Raw genomic sequence first — 20341 nt, forward strand, 5'->3', positions numbered from 1 at the left:
CGCCGTAGTCGGCGAAGCATACTTTGATTTCAGGCTATATACTATCTCCGACCCTGTTTCTTCTACATAACAATATTTTTAGTTTTGTTATCAATCATACGTTACAGATCAGTAATATTCATTGCTATGCAGATGACAGTACAGGAGATGCATTATATACCGATCATGCAAAGGTCTCGCAGGCACATACCGATGAGGCCGGAATAGACTTGTGCCTGAAATCGGAACTTCACTCGACCAAGTTTCGATCTAGGGTGAACACAATCTTGTCCAATTTAACCATAAGAAGACAAGTCACAAGTCTGCACGTTAACCGCAAAAAAGATGCCGTTTGTCGTATCTCCTCACTTTCAGGGTACTCCCCTTGATAATAAGTGGAGTCTAGGAGTTCTTGGCGTTGATATATCTAATGACATCCAGATTTGCGGTCATTTGAAGGAAAAAGCTAAGATAGCTTCCAAAAAGTTAGAGTGCTCAATAGAGTGAGACAGTTTTTCACCGCCTGAAATTATATAAAGCTCAAGTCAGGCCGCATATGGAATACTGCTCTCACCTATGGGCAGGAGTGCCACAGTACCAGCTCTTTCCGTTAGACCTCATTCAAAGTCGGGCGGCTCGAATTATTGATTAAATATTAATCAGCGCCTTACTATTCGGCTCGACACACTGAAATTGCGCAAAAATGTTGCATCTTTGTGCATATTCTACTGAATTCATCATGGGGAGTGCTCTGAGGAATTGTTCAGACTGATACCTGCTACTGATTTTCACCACCGTACTACCCGTCATAAACAAAAATTTCATCCCAACCATCTGGACGCGTGACAGTCTTCCACCGTTTGATCTCAGTGAGACTGAAACATAGATACTTACAATAAATATGCGACTAGTATTTGAGTACCACAAGTACTCAAATCCTGTATTAAATATCGTGTATACGATTTCTGTTTATTGAGCTTTCTAGAACTAAGCATTTGACGCAGCTTCAATTGGTACATCACTAGACTATAAAATTTACTGTAATAAGAGAAGAATTAAATTTAAAGTGTGTATCCAAAGCCGTAATGCTATAAAAAAATAGGATAAAACCTCTCAGTTGACATGTAACTGACTGATCTGAATTACAGTTTCAGTTCTTGAAATTATTATATGAATAAGCATCTTGTTTCCGTTGTCTTACGTTATTTTGTCTAGAAAAAAATATATCGCTTTTGGTCATCAAAGACGTCCACAGCTTGTTTATATTTTGCAATCGAAATAAAATGTTAAATTCATGTAAGTGTGTGCTTGTTGTTGGTCCCTAGTTCTTACATTGTTATTTAATAATTTACAAATATTCAATTAATATGTTTTACTAGTTTTTCGGGGACTGCTTGGTGGTGAGGAGCTACCAACGAAAGTGCTAGAAGTAAGATCCGACAACTACCTTTTTAGACCCATTCATTATAGAAAGGATTCCATGATATTATATGCACCAAAGATTCCAAGTGAAAAAAATGCAAAAGACAAGTATTATGAAATTGTATTACAGAAACCCTTCACGGAAACTCTACACCAAATGTACAGGTTGGTATTATTACATTGTTGATGTAATTTTGTCTATGATATCAGAAAATAATGAACTCTGCCCTTTCTTTTCATTATCAGTACATTGCGCATTGAATAATAAGTTTATTAAAATTAAAGTATTTTAATTACTTAGTATAGGTATTTTTATATTAAATACTAGTTATATTTTTATGTGTTAAATACAGTGTTAGGTATGTTTACATAAATATTAATATTTTTTACATAATTTAATAGGTAATAGAAACTTTAAAGCCATAAAAAGTGCTCCATTAAGGCCATTGCACATTACAGACAAATGTATGTATAGATTTGTCAGTGGATGAAATGAAAGAGATATTTTGTCTTTAAGAAATATTACTAATGTGGGAATGTATCTAACATAAAAATGTAATTTTTCTTCTCTCTATCAGTATATTTTTTAATATAGAACAGAAAAATAGATTTGCACTTTTCTTGAGAAATAAGTAGAGAATAAATAATTTTTATATATATAAATAATAATCCTAGATACATGTTTGACTTTCTAAGTATAAGTATTATAAGGAACATACTTGGAATGATGATTCATTATTGACAGGATGAATCACAATATAATATGAAATGGATGTCATTGGAGAAACTACAATTTTATATGACTGTCTTATACACAAAAACCCATTGACACATTATATATTGATAAATGTTAATATGGCATTCCAGCATTTATAATAATATCCTTTTGTTATTTAGGAAAATATACATGCTATTTCTTTTTTCTATTAAAATAAAAGAAGAATTTATGTAAAATCAATATATGTACAGCAGATTTATGTTTCCTTATAATAGTCTGATTGTTTTTATAGTACTAGAATAAGAATATTATTTATCATCAGTCTTGCCACTCTATTTTTGTTGTAAGAAGCGACTACAACATTCTCAGCACAATGTAAGAAAGGGAAAACATTAAATAAAAATCTTAATAAAGCACTGGTGTTCATCATTATAAAATTATTATTATTATTCTTTGGCTGATTGTATGTATTATTATTGTATTCACCAATATTATCTGACAAGAGAGTATTTTTGTAAAGTCCTAAGAGAACAGAAAAAAATAGGTTTGTATGGTTAATGCTGCTGTATTCACATTTTTCTATTTATTTAAAGAATATATTCAATTTAACTACATTCTATTACTTTGAATATCTTTTGTTGTTAAAGGAAGTTTTGTTTTTCTTTTTTGTTAACATTCAATGTTGTATTGTTAACAGAAAGGTTGTAAGCATTGTAGCACCTTTGTTGTAATTATTGATATAGTGTGTGGTGTTATATAATTAAAATTTTTAGTTATGATCTCTAACATTAGTATAGGTACTTGTTAATAGTTAAAAATAAATATTTTACTTCCAGTTTATTCCGTTCAGAAAGTCAAGAAATATCTGAAGAGAGATTCAGGATATATGAAGAGAAAATACCATTATATATTGAAATAACTAAAGAGGTAAAATATTATCATTATAATGTTTATTTTTAAGCAATTTAGAATATTCCATTTTATGGAAAGTGGGTATATGCCAGTATACGAGGTTTGTCCGGAAAGTACGTATAAAAGTTTTTTAAAAATTTTATTTTACAATTATTCAGGTAAATCAATTTTATCCCCTTCAAAGTACTCCCCCTGTGACATAATGCACTTGTGCCAACGCCGTTTCCACTGTGAGAAGGCTCCTTGAAAGTCCTCTGGTTGTAGGTTTCTCAGCTGCCCCGTCGTAGCTTTTTTTATCTCATTTATGTCCCCCAAATGCCGCCCCCGAAGTACCAATTTGGTTTTTGGGAACAAGAAGAAGTCACACGGGGCCAAATCCGGCGAATAGGGGGGTGTTCGGTCACCGTCATGGAATTATTACTCAAAAACTCACGGACAACAAGAGAGGTGTGGGCAGGGGCACTGTCGTGGTGAAGAACGCCCCTCTCGCGCCAATTCTGGACGAACTCGTGCCACACGAGCTTTGAGGCGTCTGAGCACATCGACGTAGAATTTCGTAGAACACAAGTTCGAATTCTTTCCACGTTTTCGTCGGAATGTGAAGTGGAAGGACGTCCTGAACGTGGGTCATCTTGAACGCTTTCTCGGCCCTCTCTGAATCTTTTTAGCCACTTGTGGACGGTTGGTTCCTTCACAGCATCATCCCCATAAACTGTTCTGAGATCGGCAAAAATTTCACGGCCATTCTTGCCGAGTTTCGAGAGAAACTTGATTACGACGCGCTGCTCTTCAACGGAAGCGGGCTCCATGCCGACGGGGTTTCGTTAAGAGGTAACTTCACAGATGGCGTGACAAGCCAGTTCGCACCGCACGGCGGTCAGACCAGAACTGAAGCATTGTTAGGGACATAAGGAAGGGGTCCTGCGCTTACCTGGCCTCCCCACTCCTCTTTCTCGCATTCCAGAACACTTTTATACGAACTTTCCGGACAGACCTCGTAGTCATACATGAATGAATAGCACCATAGACAACCTATACTTTATTTATACCATGATGAGTGGTACTTTTATACATTGCCATTCCTAAAGACTATATATACTTCTGTCTCTGTACCCTGTAATGACCATATTCCACCCTTCAAACTAAAACACAGCTAGGCGAGCTTCTGAAACAGTAGTGGGAGATTATTATTTGTTAAAGAGTAAAATGTTGTGACCTCTCTGTATTTGAATAGATCATTCAATTGAAATAAATTATAATCAGTTAAGTATTAAACTACCATTAAGTAAAGTTGATGTGTATTCACAACATTTACATATAAAAAACTATATCATTAGTCATAATTAGTTGTGACTATCTATTGAGGTCTGATTGCTTTGTTTTTTGACAATTTCGTTATATATTTTTACGATTTGTGAGCGTATGAATACGATAATAAAACTTTGCGTCATTGCACAAATAACGTCGAGGATGATTCGTCAATATGTGATGTCTCGTCTCATCGTCATAATTTGACTTTCAAATGAGCCACTATCACTATTGTGTTATGACAGCGCATCGATTATGGCGAAATTATAATCGTAAAGCTCTAATTAAGAGTCGCAGCTTTTTAATTTTTTTTTTTTATTTTATAAAGGTGTTAAATTCCATCTGATGATAAAGGTTATCATAGTTTAGTGCACGTTTCTAACTTTAAAGAAATTTTATTAAAAGTAAAATGTTGACAGTTCAGTAAATTTATTAAGTAAATACATTTGTCGCTTGGCCATGCAGGAGTGTCTCGCAGAGTTGATAAACTATGACACTGTTTTAGTATTATGCTTGCTCCAAGTGATATAGTATTAATTGATTTAGTGTTTAGTAGGCATATTTTTTCACGCGGCCCCCAGCCTTATTGAGCAGAAAGGGAGAGTAATGAGGTGTTATTGTCCCATTGCTAGCAATATCCCCTATCAAGTTGAATTCCTAGTGGCTTCTCTTGGAAACTTGTTAATTCCTGCTGAATTCATCACAACGGGGCAACTGACCTGCCTTCATTTTCACCCATCTTCTCTCACTGGCCCCCGCCGACATATCGATAGCGCAAGTGGGGTTATCATTTCATTATCACCCATTAAAAAAGTCCAGTCATTGTTAGTACGGTCAAATACTCATATCTCTTAGTAGTGTACTAAGGTATGTTCTCGATAATTCCATAAAGGCAACCAAAAAAATTTGTAGTCTTAATATATATTTTCTGAATTTCTTTCTCCTAATAAATGTTGTTTTTGTTTACAGTGCACAGTACCAACTTTACAGAAACTTTGTGACATTCTATCAGAACACCAAGCGTGGACAATAGCACATATAATAGCCCATTTTGGTTTATATGAGCTATTCAATGTTCCAGAGGTACAAAGATGTATTGACGCTGTTGATCCACATACGGGAGCCACTCCTTTGATGGTTAGTATTACATGCAGTATTTGCAATTAGGTTCAGGCATAGAATAGGCCACCCCTTCTTTTTCCATGGATATGATGGAGATGGAGAGGCGACTAAGGGAACTTAGTGCAACCACTTTCCAACGGAAACAACGCCCCTCTTAAAACATCTCTAAGACCTAACAACGGTTGCCAAACCACCTGCCAAGTGTTGTCAAAACCACTCTTATGGAGGAGGCCTATGTTCAGCAGTGGACAAGTAACAACTGATGTAGTATAGTATATTACTTGTAGTATTACTATTGTTTAATTTGGAGTTCGTCCGCGTTTTTAATGCCAGTATATCAACATATCCCGTATGTTGATTTACTGGCATTAAAAATAGGCCATGTTCAAATGATATGTGTACACCAAATTTTATGACGATTCATTGTTTTATTGAGGCGCCAACAAATAAAAAGGGTATTCGCTTTTACATCTTAACTAATATAAGGAAGAAAGTTTCGACTTTTTTTGTATCTAAATGATAAACTTAAAAAATGATTAATCGATTTTTTTATTTCTTTCACCTATAGAATGCTGTATTGTCAGTGAGCAATATAGGTTGTTTTTTATAAAAAAAAAAAATACGAATCTACTATCTACTCATTTGAAGTCAAGGCGGATCGCTAGTTTTTAATATTAGTAAGAATTTTAATTATCGAATCCGGTTTTAACGAAAATTTTAATTACCTAGGAGATTATCACAATGCATCGACTTTGATTATTGCGGGTTCGATATCCACGCGGTGCAAACGTGTATTCATGTATTTATTTTACTAGTGTGGGTTTTATGTATTATAATTTGTATGTATAAAAATATATTTAGGTGCAAATATCCCTGGTCTAGTAACAATAATTCAAAATCTGCTTTGTTCGGGGTTTCATTGGGCTGTATATAATTTTTATTTTAGTCTATATGAGTTCTATAATTATTTACAAAAATAAATGTGTAAAACGTAGCTTGATAAAAAAAAAATACAGTATTATTCTTTATTTATGCAAATTTTTCAAACATGTTTTTACTACACAAATATGTTTTCTATTACTGGCATCCGTATACGTCAGAACCTGTCAGATTTAATGTCTTATGACGTAGTTCCACAAAAAATATAAAACAATAAACAATAAAATTTGAATTTAGAACGCGAACTTGATTTTACTCCTAATCAGGCAGGATTGTACTTTATACATAAAACCACGCATTGAATAGTAACGTACAACAACGTATGTTTATTTGGGACCAGGAAGAGAGTAAATCCTATAGATTTTCAAAATCTATCCAAACTTATGAAGAAATCGCATATAAAAACATACATGAGAATTCATAATTTTCTATTTTATATATATATATATATATATATATATATATACAAAATAAACAAAGACTCACTACATAACATAATATTATAACGTGCAAGTTAATGATGTAACGAGAACATTTATCCTTTACAAATAAAAAGTTATTCGTTTGCACAGGTCCTTATAATTGCTGTAGATGGCTATAAGGCAAATTGTTATTTTTTTTTTGTCAAATTGTAAAATAAAAAAACATATAAAAATTGTTTTTATATACATATTTACACATAGCGACCTTTGAGACCTTTGTTTGCTATATGAAAAAATTAGTCAGGTGTTATATAAAAATAATGTTTTGTCTGATAGTGATTATTTTTTTTACAACGATTACCAACCTTTCCGTATGTATAAGCGAAAAATCAAACTTATTTTATATTATCTCTGTTTCCAGGTGGCCGTGAAGTCGTCCAATGTGCGCATGGTCCAAAGCCTTATATCCTTGAAGTGCTCGTTAAACACAGTCGACAATGACGGCAACACAGTATACCACTATGCCGCAGCCAGTAACAGAGAAATTATCAATGTAAATATACAAACATAATTCAGTTTTCAACCGACTTAAAAAAGAAGGAGGTTCTCAATTCGGTTTTTTTTTTTGTTTGTTACCTCATAACTCCGTCAGCTGTTAATTTCTGTATCTTAAAGGATATAGGGACTTATAGATTGGTTCCTTAGAAATTTTATCAAAATTCATTAGTTTCATTTGATTGATTTAAAATCAAAATAACGTATTTTGCTATAATTATTCACATTTGCCTTAAATTAGTGCAAATTATATTTGGATGAAAAAATATAAGCAGGGAGGGATTTATAGAGCACGCGTTTCGCTTTTGTTTTTATTTGAACTGTAGTAGAGAATGTTTGAGTATTTATAAACAATAATTGATAGACTAAACCTGTTACGACGCGATACCAAAAATATCTGTATGCTTAATTTAATATAATTTTTCCGTAGTTAATCTTAGATGGTGTGCGGTGTAAATAAAATAAATAAATAATTATATGAGTACATACATATATATATACACATACCTACACTTTAATGATTACACTGTTCAGCCTACAATAGTAGGTTATCTCATATATAATATTTAACCTTGAATTACCAAGAACATTTAGGTAAGAAAATAATTCTTGCAAATTGGCTTATGTATTGATATGAACTATACTTAATACAGTAGAAATTTCATTAACTACTTATTATGTATGAATAATGGTATGTAAAAAAATTATCAGTTTTCTGCAAGGATTGCTGATCTATAAAAAAAAAATCATAAAATTTGACCACTAGATCGATTTAGTAGGAAAAGTTTAATAATTTTTTTAGTGTATTGAGCCTTAACTGTGGAGATTTTTTTTTTTAATTAAATTGGGATTTTTAGAATTTTTTAATGTTTCATGTATATAATTAAATTATAATTTGAAAATACAACGTATGTTCTGTAAAAGGTGCATTTCCTTTGGTGAGTAGTTATACATAATTTTATAATTACTATCATATGAGGATAACGACCTCTCGTGGCAAAAATTTTTAGATCGCTTTCGCCATACACAAATGTCTCTGATATAGCATACCGGACGACAGCTGTACGTGGCCCCCAAGCATGAAACAAGCGACAAATATTTTTAAATGTAAAAAAAAAATATAAAAAGGAAAATTCAGATTTGCTAGATTGATTAAGATCTATCTTGGGATCGCGGTTTGAGCATTGTCAAACTCTGACTAAAATATCTGGACTTTCTGAAATGTTTTTTGTCACGATTTAATTTTCGAATTAGTATCCTTATTTGGTTAATATTAACATACACTTATTACATACATGGAATATTTTAACACTTCCCTAAGGTTGACTGGGAGAAAATGCTTTTAGCATTTAGTTCGCTTTATACACATATACTAAAGGAAAAATAAATAAATACCTACAGAAAATATACTAAGTCTAACTTTCTTATTGGTACCGATTAATCACAGTAGGGGTAAATAGAAAAGAATAGAATATGGCAAAGCCAAACTTTTTTTAATGATGAAACTGGCACGATAAACCCGTCTGTGCTATCGATATCGCGCTGTTTTTTTTTATGGATGTCAATGGTATGGTAACTCCACCTCTGCTATCGGCTATTATATTACGCTGGCGGGGGATCAGGGAGGAATAAGTCAGGCCAATTGACCCATCGTGACGAATTCATCATGAATTAAGCAAGATATTTTCCAGGGGGAACCATGAGGAGGGCGACTTGACTGGGTGTATTGCTAGCATAAAGTTGATAATCCCTGGTCTGGTACGAGTAAGTTACCTAGTATTTGGGTACGTGAATGAAAATGAATGTTCTCGTTACAGGCGCTGTCGGCAGCCAAGGCGACGTCACTGGACGTGTACAACAAGCAGGGCTACACGCCGCTACATATGGCATGTCTGGCCGATGCGCCGGAGTGTGTCCGCGCGCTGCTGCTTGCAGGCGCCGACGTCAACCTGTGTGCGGCGCGTCGCACCACCAGCACGCTGCCCGGTGAGTAATTAGGGGATTAGCACAGGGAGACTTTGTACAAAAGTCGTTTGCTTGGGTACCTCTGCCCCATTCGTATTTCTACCGTTAAGCAGTTATGTTTGCATGGCTATGTTTCGGGTTGAAGGGTGGGCAGGGTACAGAGGAATAATACTTTAATCCTTAGAAATGGTAACGTATATAGGGTATCATGGGCGAAACAGTATACTCTGTTATGTCCATTGTATTGCTCATGTCCATAGGCGACGCTTACCACTTTCCGTCAGGTGTGTGGCCGTGAGCTTGTTTGCCTTTTTCATTATCATCATGATCATTAAATATATATGTATTTATTACAAAAAAAAAAGTAAGTACCTATCCCTTTCCCCCATACTTTTATAGGTTTATTCTTAATTTTATATAAATTAATTTCAGGTATTGTCGGTGACTTATTACAAGACAACCAACTAAAATTATATCAACAGGATATGAAACACGGTGGCAACCCACTTCACTGGGCGATATCCAGAGAAGTTATAGAAGCGCTTGCCGACAAGAATTGCGATATAAATGCAATAAACTTCGACGGGCGAACGGCCTTACACATTATGGTGTTACGAGGGCGACTCGAATGCGCTGTAGCGTTACTATCAAGAGGCGCTGAGCATTCTATAGGTGATAATGAAGGGAACACACCTTTGCATTTGGCTGTGAAACAAACGAATATATCTATCGTGCAAGCTCTGATCGTGTTTGGGGCGAACTTGGAGGCGAGAAACCATGAAGGTTTCACAGCAAGACATTGTGTGTCGGCATCAGTTGGGGTGACGAGCAATGTTTATGATAAGATATTGTATATTCTACATGCGGTAGGTGCTAAAAGGTGAGTTTAACGGATATTGTAAACTTATATTAGATCAGAGGCTATATAGAGAGTATATGTAATTTTTTTATACCACAAAGTTTGCAAACAATCATACAGCCCGTCTGATTGTAAACGGTTACTGTAGCCTATAAACGCCTGCAACACCAGGGGTGTCAAGTGCGCGTAGCCGACTCTATAGAAACCTTAATATACTCTTTTTGAAGAACCCCATACTGTAGTCTCTAGAGAAAACCTCGGCAGGGAGCTTGTTCCACAGCTTGAGTGTTCGTAGGAGAAAATTTCTCTGAAACCGCACTGTACGTGACGATTTAGACTCAAGCTAATTTTTTATATAAATGTCACACAATCAATCTTCAAGTCAGGATACTTTGTATTACGAGGAACCATAAACATCTGAAGGCACAACCCTAAATATCCAGACCCGAGCCAATTTAAACTATTCGTTTTCTAAATTGGCTTAATCGAACCTGGGATTTTTTTACTAGGAGCGAGATGCGTATCACTATGATAATTTTTTGTTTGTACCTATAATAAGTTTATTACTGTAATCTTTTGGAGGAAACAAAGAGTAATCTATCTATCTATCTGTCACTGTGCCGCGGAGGTTGTAAATATATTAAAAACATTCATATACTTATTAGTATGGTTTGTCGAGATATAACACGAGTGGGAAAGTATTTGTCTCACTCTATGGCACAATAAATGATCGCATCTAAATCAACACTGGTAGTTTGGTGATACAAAGAAAAAATTTTCCATTCTGCTGTACGAGAATCCTGAATCAGTGCTAACACGATAGTGCTGTACTGGTCGTTAGTCCTAATCTATAACCATTGCGTAATTGAATTGATGTAAATTTACAAATAATTTATGGTATCGTGTGGTTCCCGCATAGAATAGGCCACCCCTTCCTTTCCCTTTTCGTAAGAGGCGACTAAGGGAGGACGAGGGATTGGCAGCAGCGTCCCTGTTAAAACATCTCCAAAGCCTAACTGTGGTTGCTAATCCGCCTGTCAAGCGTGGCAACTGCTGGCAAAACTCCCCAAGAGGGATGCTTATGTTCAGCAGTGGACACTTAAAGGCTGTGTGTGTGTGTGTGTGTGTGTGTGTGTGTGTGTGTGTGTGTGTGTGTGTGTGTGTGTGTTATACACACATACACACAGGTATAAAAAATCTAGATTTACATTTCATATATGTGTGATACAGATGTGCGCCTGACGTATCAGGCTGCCGTCCGGGTTGCTTGCCGCGCGGGGAGTACAACGGTGTACCACCGCTAGCGGTCGCCCGCCCGGCCCAACGGAAAGCTATCAACGACATGCTCGCCGTTGCAGCCGTCATGCGTGCCGCCGCGCAGGACGACGACAAACGCGGCCGGTGAGTAAATCACGACAACAATTTTTTGTTTATACAACTTAAAATGGCAAACAAACTGACGACCCACCTGATGGAAAGTGGTAATCGTCGCCTATAGACATGAGCAGTACCAAGGACATAACTTAATCGTGTCGTGGTCAGTGAGGAATAACCACGCCATCGCCTTTATTAACATACACACCGTCATAACTGGTAAGTAATAACCATTTCATTACTGTCAATGATATTCTCACTGTTGCGGCTGGTGAGTAATAACCGTACGATTGTTGTCAACGATATTGTCACTGTTGCGGCTGGTGAGTAATAACCGTACGATTGTTGTCGACGATATTCTCACTGTTGCAGCTGGTGAGTAATAACCGTACGATGGTTGTCAACGATATTCTCACTATAGCGGCTGGTGAGTAATAACCATATGATTACTGTCAACGATATTCTCGTTGTCGTGATCTGTGAGTTACGAGTACATTATCTCTTTCAAATACATACTCACTTTGCAGCCTGTGAGTAACAACCACTTGATTAATTTTAACGGCAACCATAAGCGGCAAGTAACATATACAGCTGCCGTGTGGTCCCAGCCTGGAACAGGCCACTTCTTCCCTTTTATGTCAGTGTTGTAGGCAGCACATCTCTCAAAATGTCATCAAATCCTAACTGATATTGCCAACCTCTTATGGGGAAGACCTATGTTCAACAGTGGACATTTAATGGCTGATGTGTGTATGGTATTGTGTATATTATATATAACTTGCTTTTAATTAGTAATAAAATGTTACAGACTCCTCTGTCTAGACGGTGGTGGCATCAGAGGTCTAGTTCTCATACAAACATTAATAAATCTGGAAGAGGCAGTTGGGCGACCGATCGTCGATTGTTTTGATTGGATCGGTGGAACCAGTACCGGAGGGATCCTAGCATTGGCGCTATCCTGTGGGAAGTCATTGAGGGAATGCCAAAGATTGTATTTTAGACTAAAAGAACAAGCCTTTGTTGGCATGCGGCCGTACCCTTCAGAGACATTGGAAAATATGCTTAAAGAATATTTAGGTAAGTACATTTTTTGTATGATAGCCCCTCTGTTCAATAGATGAAAATAGAATTATGCACTCAACTATGCTAATAGTATATACAATGGCGGAGCACCAATGTAGGATTAAATAACGAGGATGAAGTTTTTTTTTTTGATGGGTGAAAATGGTATGGTAACCCCGCCTGCGCTGACAGGATACGCTGACGGAGCACTAGTGAAGGGTAATAGATGAAAATGAAACAGGTCAGTTAGCCCATCGTGATGAATTCATCAGAAATTAACCATGATAGTTTCCAAGGAGAACCGCGAGGATTTCGACCTGGTTGGATATATTGCTAGCAATGGGATTCTCAGTCTCCATTACTAACAATCCCTTCCCCCAACCCGAGGATGAGGTTAGGTAAAGATAATTTGCTAGCAAATGGGTCGAACAAACCCAATAAAACCCCTACCTTCGTCAGTGTATACCGATAGCGCAGGCGGGGTTACCATTCCATTTTTACCCAATTAAAAATCCCTTCTCTTCTAACCTACTTTTATAATATGTTCATAAGCTCTATATTATAAATAGTACAAGTTCTGCTTCATTTAGGACTAGATGACACTGTATATTTTAATGGATAATAATGGAATCGTAATCGCGCCCATACTAATGGTATACGCCGGCGGAACACTAGTGAGGAATGATAGATGATGATGAAAGGACAGGTTAGTTTCTATGGGAAGGAGCAGGAACCACATGGTCCTCATGGTCTCTACATAGAGATCGACCTGGATGGGTTTATTGCAAGCAATGGGGCACTTGGTTTCTATTTCTAACAATCCCTTAAGTGTAATTATATAATTATCTGTATATAGGAGATACCTGACAATAAGATGAATACATTTAAATAATATTATTATATTATAGGTGCAGAGACAGTAATGGCTGATATAAAACGACCTAAACTGTGTATATTAGCAGTACTAGCGGACAGGAAACCCGTTGATCTTCATATATTCAGGAACTATCAGTCGGCACAGGAAATACTTGACGAGCATAATGGCACATTGAGTGAGTAGTACTAAATATTTTAATACATGCATCATTATGAAGATATATTTTTATAATATATACTAACCCCTTTTCACATACAAGAAAGTCCTTCTATTACCTCTTTAAAAAAAATTGAAATTACATTTCCTATCCCTTGAGTCATATTCTTAATTTTTCATTTTTCAAATTGAACTGTCATATCTTAAAATCATTAAATTTCTACTGTAGGTAGTATATTCATTTATATTTACATTTATTATAGAAGTAGGTAGATATTATATTTATAGTATATGTATTTATTTAATATTTTATTATATATTTTAATATTTTATTTAACTGTATATTACTTTATGTATTGAATAGTGTTAATAGTAATTCGTATTCTAATTAATAGTTGTAGCACTTTAGTTGCCCACTAACGACATGCTTTCTAACTGTATTGGGTTGACTGAAAGAGATCTCTGTTAGGGATAAGTCCATCCTTGTTCACAACCTTTATAAATGCATTAACTATGTAATTTATAAATTCAATAAAGAATATATATGTATATATATAATGATGACATCATTGTATGTAGGTATGATGATGAAATGTAGGTACGATGTGAATCCACCCTTAAGGGGTACCCCTTAAGGTGGATCTTGATTACTATTACGTAGTACACCGTTAGGTCCCCGCGCGGAGGCCGGAGACCAGGTGTCGGTGGTGTCGCTGCCGCCGCCGCCGCCGCCCGCCGAGCAGCTCGTGTGGCAGGCGGCGCGGGCATCCGGCGCCGCGCCTTCCTACTTCCGTGCTTCCGGCAGGTACGTGGGTAGCGCGGCTTAGGACCACCAGGTGGCGTTGCTTGAAATATTAGTCCATCGTAACGGATTAATTTTAGGAAATTTCAGGAATTATCACAATGCTCTCTAGAGAGAACTGCATGTAAGCCGACCTGGTACAGTTTATTGTTGGCAATGGACCCGCTGAACATCCAACAGTTCACTTTCCTCTCTCCAGATGGCGCTGGTGTCCATACACATAGTATACACAAAGTGTCCAGCCCTGAGTATATAACCAAGTGTTAGTCATAAATATGAGTTTATAAGGACTTAACTAAGTTTCACTAGTAAAATATACCTTGTATTTTACTGTGAGTGTGAAAATGACCAAAATTTAGAACTTTCTATATTAACTTGAGAACTGAACACGCCATATCTAATAGAAACTCATAAACGTTACTGAATATTTTATGTTATTTCAGATATTTAGATGGTGGATTAATGGGAAATAATCCCACGTTGGACGTGTTAACTGAGTTGATAGAATTGAACCAGGCGCTTACCGCGACCGGACAACACGAGGCAGCTAAAGAAACCAACCTAAAAGTAGTCGTGTCTTGTGGAACAGGTGAATTTAATTAATCTTTATGATCAATTTGTACTTTTCAAGTGCGAGTCGGACTCGCGTAACGAGGGTTCCTTACAAAATCATCAAGTTATTTCGTGAAATAACAAAAAATTTACGGTTCTCGGATTTTTACTTTTACTTATGCTACATGACATTGTTTTTTTTTTTATCAAATATCATGAGTCTAGGTCAACGGGAATTATCCTATAGGTTTTGATTACCTTTGCAAATGCCAAAATATGCGACATAAATGGAATATAAACGGCCCTGTCTTTTGAGTGCGTCGATCTAGAAGCTTGATTTTTTCACTGCTTTAAGAGACTGCAGACCTGAATATAGGATATTAATTTCAACTTGATACTACCACGCGTTCCTAAGAAAAAGGGTCTTGACAGACGGACGAACTTATGGACAACGATGTGATCCTATAAGAGTTCCGTTTTGTTAAATACTAAATTATAAAAATATACATTTAATTTTAAAGTTTAAAATAAAACTATATAATATTGCAGGTTCAATACCAGTCACAAAGATAAAGGACTTCGACGTGTTTAAACCGGAGAGTTTATGGGATACGGCGAGACTAGCTTGGGGAATCTCCGCAATCGGAAGCCTGCTGGTTGATCAGGTACGATAGGTACATGTTTTTGATATCGGTATCGCTCCAATACCTATATATTGGATTCTTCTGAATATTGATAGAGCAAAGAAAGGTATTCATTTATTATATTTTTTGTAACAAATGAATTCAATTGATGGCGGATCATTTTGTTAATGGGGATTTTTGTGTCAAATTCAAACTTTTTTTTAAGATAGGAATTGTGCTGTCAACTTGAATTTTTTTCAGTGTTGAAATTGCACTGCGGTACAATTAAAATAGCTAGCAATTAATAAAATATTTTTTTGTTTGAATAAATGAATTTGATGTTAAATTTTTTTTTATTATTGCACTTTATATGTAGCGAAGCACGTACCGGGCCGCTAGTAAATATATAAATATGAATAGTGTGTATTAAATATAACAATAAATACTCTGCTAAATTATTTCAAAATAATATATATGTTTTTATTTATTTATGTATTAATGTTATATAATTTTTCGTGTACTTTTATTATTTACATATGTAGAGGTATATGGTGCTGTTTATTGTATTATATATAAAATTTTTTACTGGGTATTATTTAGTTTATCTTTAGCTGTACGGTTATTACCCTTATACAGTCTATAGTTTTCTTTCAGCTTCTCAAAGGTTGACTGTAAGAGATCCCTTTATGGGATAAGTCCGCCATTGTATATCAAATCATTTATCAGTGCTTAATTTGAGTTATGTGCAATAAAGATTTTACAATATACTACAATACAATGCTCCATTAAAAAAAAGATACGAAGTGCAGTAAAGAGTAAGGAAACGTGCGCAGGCGACGCAGGCGGACGGGCGCGTGGTGGAGCGCGCGCGCGCGTGGTGCAGCAGCGTGGGCGCGCGCTACTTCCGCTTCTCGCCGCAGCTGTCGCACGACGTGGCCATGGACGAGCGCGGCGACGAGCGCCTGCTCACCATGCTGTGGGAGGCGCAGGCCGCCGTGCGCGAGCACCGCGACGAGGTGCTCGACCTCGCCGCCCTCCTGCGCGCAGGTACTATTCTAATCAGTTGTTTATTCATCAACACAAATTACACTCTATGTATAGATTTTCCCAAGAGACTACAGCATAAAGCAAGGGGGTAAAGAGGTTTCTTCAGGGTCGGCAACGCGCGCGTAATACCTCTGATATTGCAGGTGTTCATAGGCTACGGTAACCACTTACCATCAGGTGGGCCGTATGCTTGTTTGCCACCTCAGTGGTTTTAAAAATAAAGATTATTTACTTTATACAAAATAAAAGTATCGTATTTGTGGAAGATCTGGAGCCTAAACTAAGTCGTAGCTTGTATTTTAGACACCAGGGCCTCTAGATAAATGACAAACGAATTAGTGGATGGAATCGACATCATAGACAGTCCGTGAGATAGCAACGCTGGATGACTCATTCCAACTCATGGACTCGCTAGCGATGTCGCTTCCATCGACCAATTCTTTTAAATAATGTTTGTCTGTCTCGCCTATAGAGCGTTAAATCCGCTTTTTGCACCACATTTTATTGGTCAATAATGTTTAGATAAAAAAATGTTTAGCAGTTGTGTTTGCATAGCTGTTTTGGTTTGAAGGGTGGAATATGGCAGTGAATTTACAGGGTACAAAGGAATAACGCCTGAGTCCTCAGGAATGGCAACGTATGGGGGGTATCATGGGCGAAACAGTATACTCTGTTATGTCCATGGTACTGCTCATGTCTATAGGCGACGGTTACCACTTTCCATCAGGTGGGTCGTCAGCTTGTTTGCCATTCTGAGATGCATAAAAAAAAATAAACCTACTACAACTGTGACAAAATCAATTATTTTGATTTAAAATCTAAACTACTGACTCGGTTTTGATAAAATTTCTATGGTGACAATCTGCAAGTAATATACTTAGAAATAAAAAAATAATTTTCAAAGTCGGTTTGTAACTGATGCAGTTATAAGGTAACAAATATATAGTAAAAAAAACCACCGACATGAAACTCTTGTTTTTTTAGAAGTTAGTTGACACTAGCAAGTAAATAAAACGCTCATTAGAATACTGTGTTCATTGAGAGGAAAGGAGATTCTAAAGGAGAGAGGGGAGAGGAAGAGTGTATTAGAAGTAATGGAATTTAGTAGCCTCAAGTAATAATATACTCGTGAGAGTTGAGGCCAGTATAAAAGTATATATAGTATGAAAAGTCAATCTCAAGTATATTCGAATTAAATAGATCTTTTCCTTGAATTTTGCATTTTTTCTGAAACAAAACATATTTCAATTTTCAAAACTGCTAATGTCCAAACACGATCACCATTGTTTTTTTAATTTAGCAAAGAGACGTTAAATATACAGCTATACAGTAAAAATATAGTATGCTTAAAAATGCTTAATGTAACGTAATGTACATACTTGTTTATGTAGGTCTTTACCGGTCAATTATTTGAAATATAAATAAATATATATTGTTTATTGTTACAGATACGTCATGAATCTAGTCTAATACAGGTACCTAGTAAATTATTAATTAACCAAGCATCACAAGAAAATGATCTATTATGATAGTAATTTTTATATATTGTTATGATTAATATTTAATCTAAAATACAACCAACACGTGAGAGAGTCTCGATACGAACAAAAATGTATTGTAATTAAATTGACCAGAGTTTAATTTCCAACATTAACAACTTTTATTATTTCAATTTTGACAAAACATCTATTGCATATCTCTGTTGAGTTTTTTTTTAATGTTAGCAAATAAAAGAGGAATAGGAACTAATTTCAGATGTGGTTGAAAATTGTAAACTATATTTTTTTGTAAGGATCGATTCTATAAGGGTGCTGGTCATCTAACTAATAATAATGAGAATTCTATTAAGTCGTGTCTCGTGTATTAAGCTGTAACTATTGTTAGGATTGCGGATATCACTTGTTACACTATTTGTGTCCCGCAACTTTGTCCGTTTGAAATATGATAAAAAGTTATGTTTTAATCCAGGATATAATTCTATATTGATTGATTGATTGACTGAACCATATATCAACGCACAATCGAAACCGCTGAATTTAGAATCTTGAAATTTTGCAAATAGGTTTTTTTTTTTTATATAGCATAGGTGACCAATAATAAGAAGAGCATTTTGAAAATTCAATTTCAAAGGGGGTAAAATGGGGTTTGAAAGTGTATGTAATCGTCAGTTTAGAAGTGACATATGTAAAATTTTAGATTTAGGCTCTTAGTTTAAAACTAAAATTGTATGTTTATTGGAAGAAGTCTCTCCTAAAGGGATGAAATGGGGTATGAGTGTTTGTATTGGAAGGAGCGAAGCTGCGGGCTAACAGAACAGCTAGTAACTAAATATAGACTCATAAAGTTATTAGTAGACTTTAAATACATATTATAATGTAGAGTTAGTCCTAAAGAGATAATATACCAAGTCTAAGTATCAATGAACTTGAACAGTGTGGCCCCAAAAAGAATATTTTATTAAAGTAAGTGTTAAAAAAATAATAAACAAAAATAATAATAATATAATAGTCAAAATCATATTTAAATCGATCACGTGACCGCGTAGCTTGTATGCTTTTATATAAAAAAAAATATCGAGATTTCGAATACGTTCCTTGGGGAAAACTGATCAGTTTTATCAATACTTTCACTGGGTTTCGACTTGCTAGTATACCTTTTACGAATAAATGACAAAAAATGGTGGATATTTTAGTAACAGAGATTTAAATGAAATTATATTATTGTAAAAAAAATGCATACATCATTGATTATGTTAAAAATATTGTTATTATGTCTCTATTCACCACACATTTGAATACGATCGGTATAAAAATTAGCCTATATATTATACATACACTATGTATTATGTATGTATACCAAATTGCATAGTGTTTGGTTAAGCCGTTAACACACTATAAGGCAACTAAACAAACTCACTGTCACATAATATTAGTAAGGAACTTATATAGTCTGATCTTGAGATACCAAAGTGTAATTAATATGTATTCAACTGTATTAATGTATAATCAACTTTAATGACATATGATATTAGGTTTATAATTATATAGGCTATTGTCCGAAAAAAAGTTTTTTTTAGTGCACCTTTTTTGCTTTAGAGAAGTGGCAGGTATATATTTATGGCCCATATATATTTGCCTTATGATAGGTAGTCCTATTTCAGTTTACCACCTCTGTATAACTAGTACATTACATTATGTTTACCAAAAAAAAAAATTAACAGAAATGTGGTTCTTTGTACTTCGGTATTTTAGTTTAAGTTATTTATTAGATTAAGTAACAAATAATATTGTTTTTTTGTGCATGTTGTAGTATAAGGTTTTTTTTGTTGGCTATCTCTTTTTTTTAAATACTAAAAATTCCGGTGGGTAATGTTATATTTTTATTAATAACAATGTTAATTAATTTATTATAAAAAAAGTCGAAATTTTTCTCTACATTAAATATTGGCTGTGTGAGGATAGTTCCTTTGCATATTTCCTATGTGATAAAATGAACAAATTAAAATACACACATTTGTTTTTTATTATCATTGATTACAATAGTAGTTTCAATCGCGCAATATTTATAAAACAATTATACGTTAGAGGCGCCACTGTGTAAAATACGTAGCGAAATAAAACAAAACAAAACAAAAAAAAATATGGAAC

At 35.2% G+C, this 20341-nt stretch overlaps 1 protein-coding gene across 1 annotated transcript; it reads left to right on the forward strand.

Moving 5' to 3' along the window:
- Window positions 1-1101: 1101 nt before the first annotated feature.
- On the forward strand, window positions 1102-18676 carry LOC113521192 (85/88 kDa calcium-independent phospholipase A2). Its single transcript, XM_052903006.1, has 15 exons — window positions 1102-1275; window positions 1359-1566; window positions 2956-3046; window positions 5309-5476; window positions 7244-7375; window positions 9195-9363; window positions 9775-10222; window positions 11432-11602; window positions 12384-12652; window positions 13546-13689; window positions 14343-14475; window positions 14916-15061; window positions 15574-15689; window positions 16481-16694; window positions 18143-18676. Exons 1-15 carry the CDS (start codon window positions 1263-1265, stop codon window positions 18151-18153), a joined length of 2433 nt encoding a protein of 810 aa, XP_052758966.1. The 5' UTR covers window positions 1102-1262; the 3' UTR covers window positions 18154-18676.
- The last annotated feature ends 1665 nt before the right edge of the window (window positions 18677-20341 follow it).

This window comes from Galleria mellonella, unplaced genomic scaffold, assembly GCF_026898425.1.
Source record: "Galleria mellonella isolate WM207_F2 unplaced genomic scaffold, CSIRO_AGI_GalMel_v1 utg99, whole genome shotgun sequence".
In the NCBI taxonomy this organism is placed as follows: domain Eukaryota; kingdom Metazoa; phylum Arthropoda; class Insecta; order Lepidoptera; family Pyralidae; genus Galleria; species Galleria mellonella.

Excerpts from the sequence above, each read along its gene's own strand:
- LOC113521192 (XM_052903006.1), top strand. Across the intron at positions 9,364-9,774 it reads CACCACCAGCACGCTGCCCG|GTATTGTCGGTGACTTATTA; the intron begins GTGAGTAATTAG and ends AATTAATTTCAG. Across the intron at positions 12,653-13,545 it reads TATGCTTAAAGAATATTTAG|GTGCAGAGACAGTAATGGCT; the intron begins GTAAGTACATTT and ends ATTATATTATAG.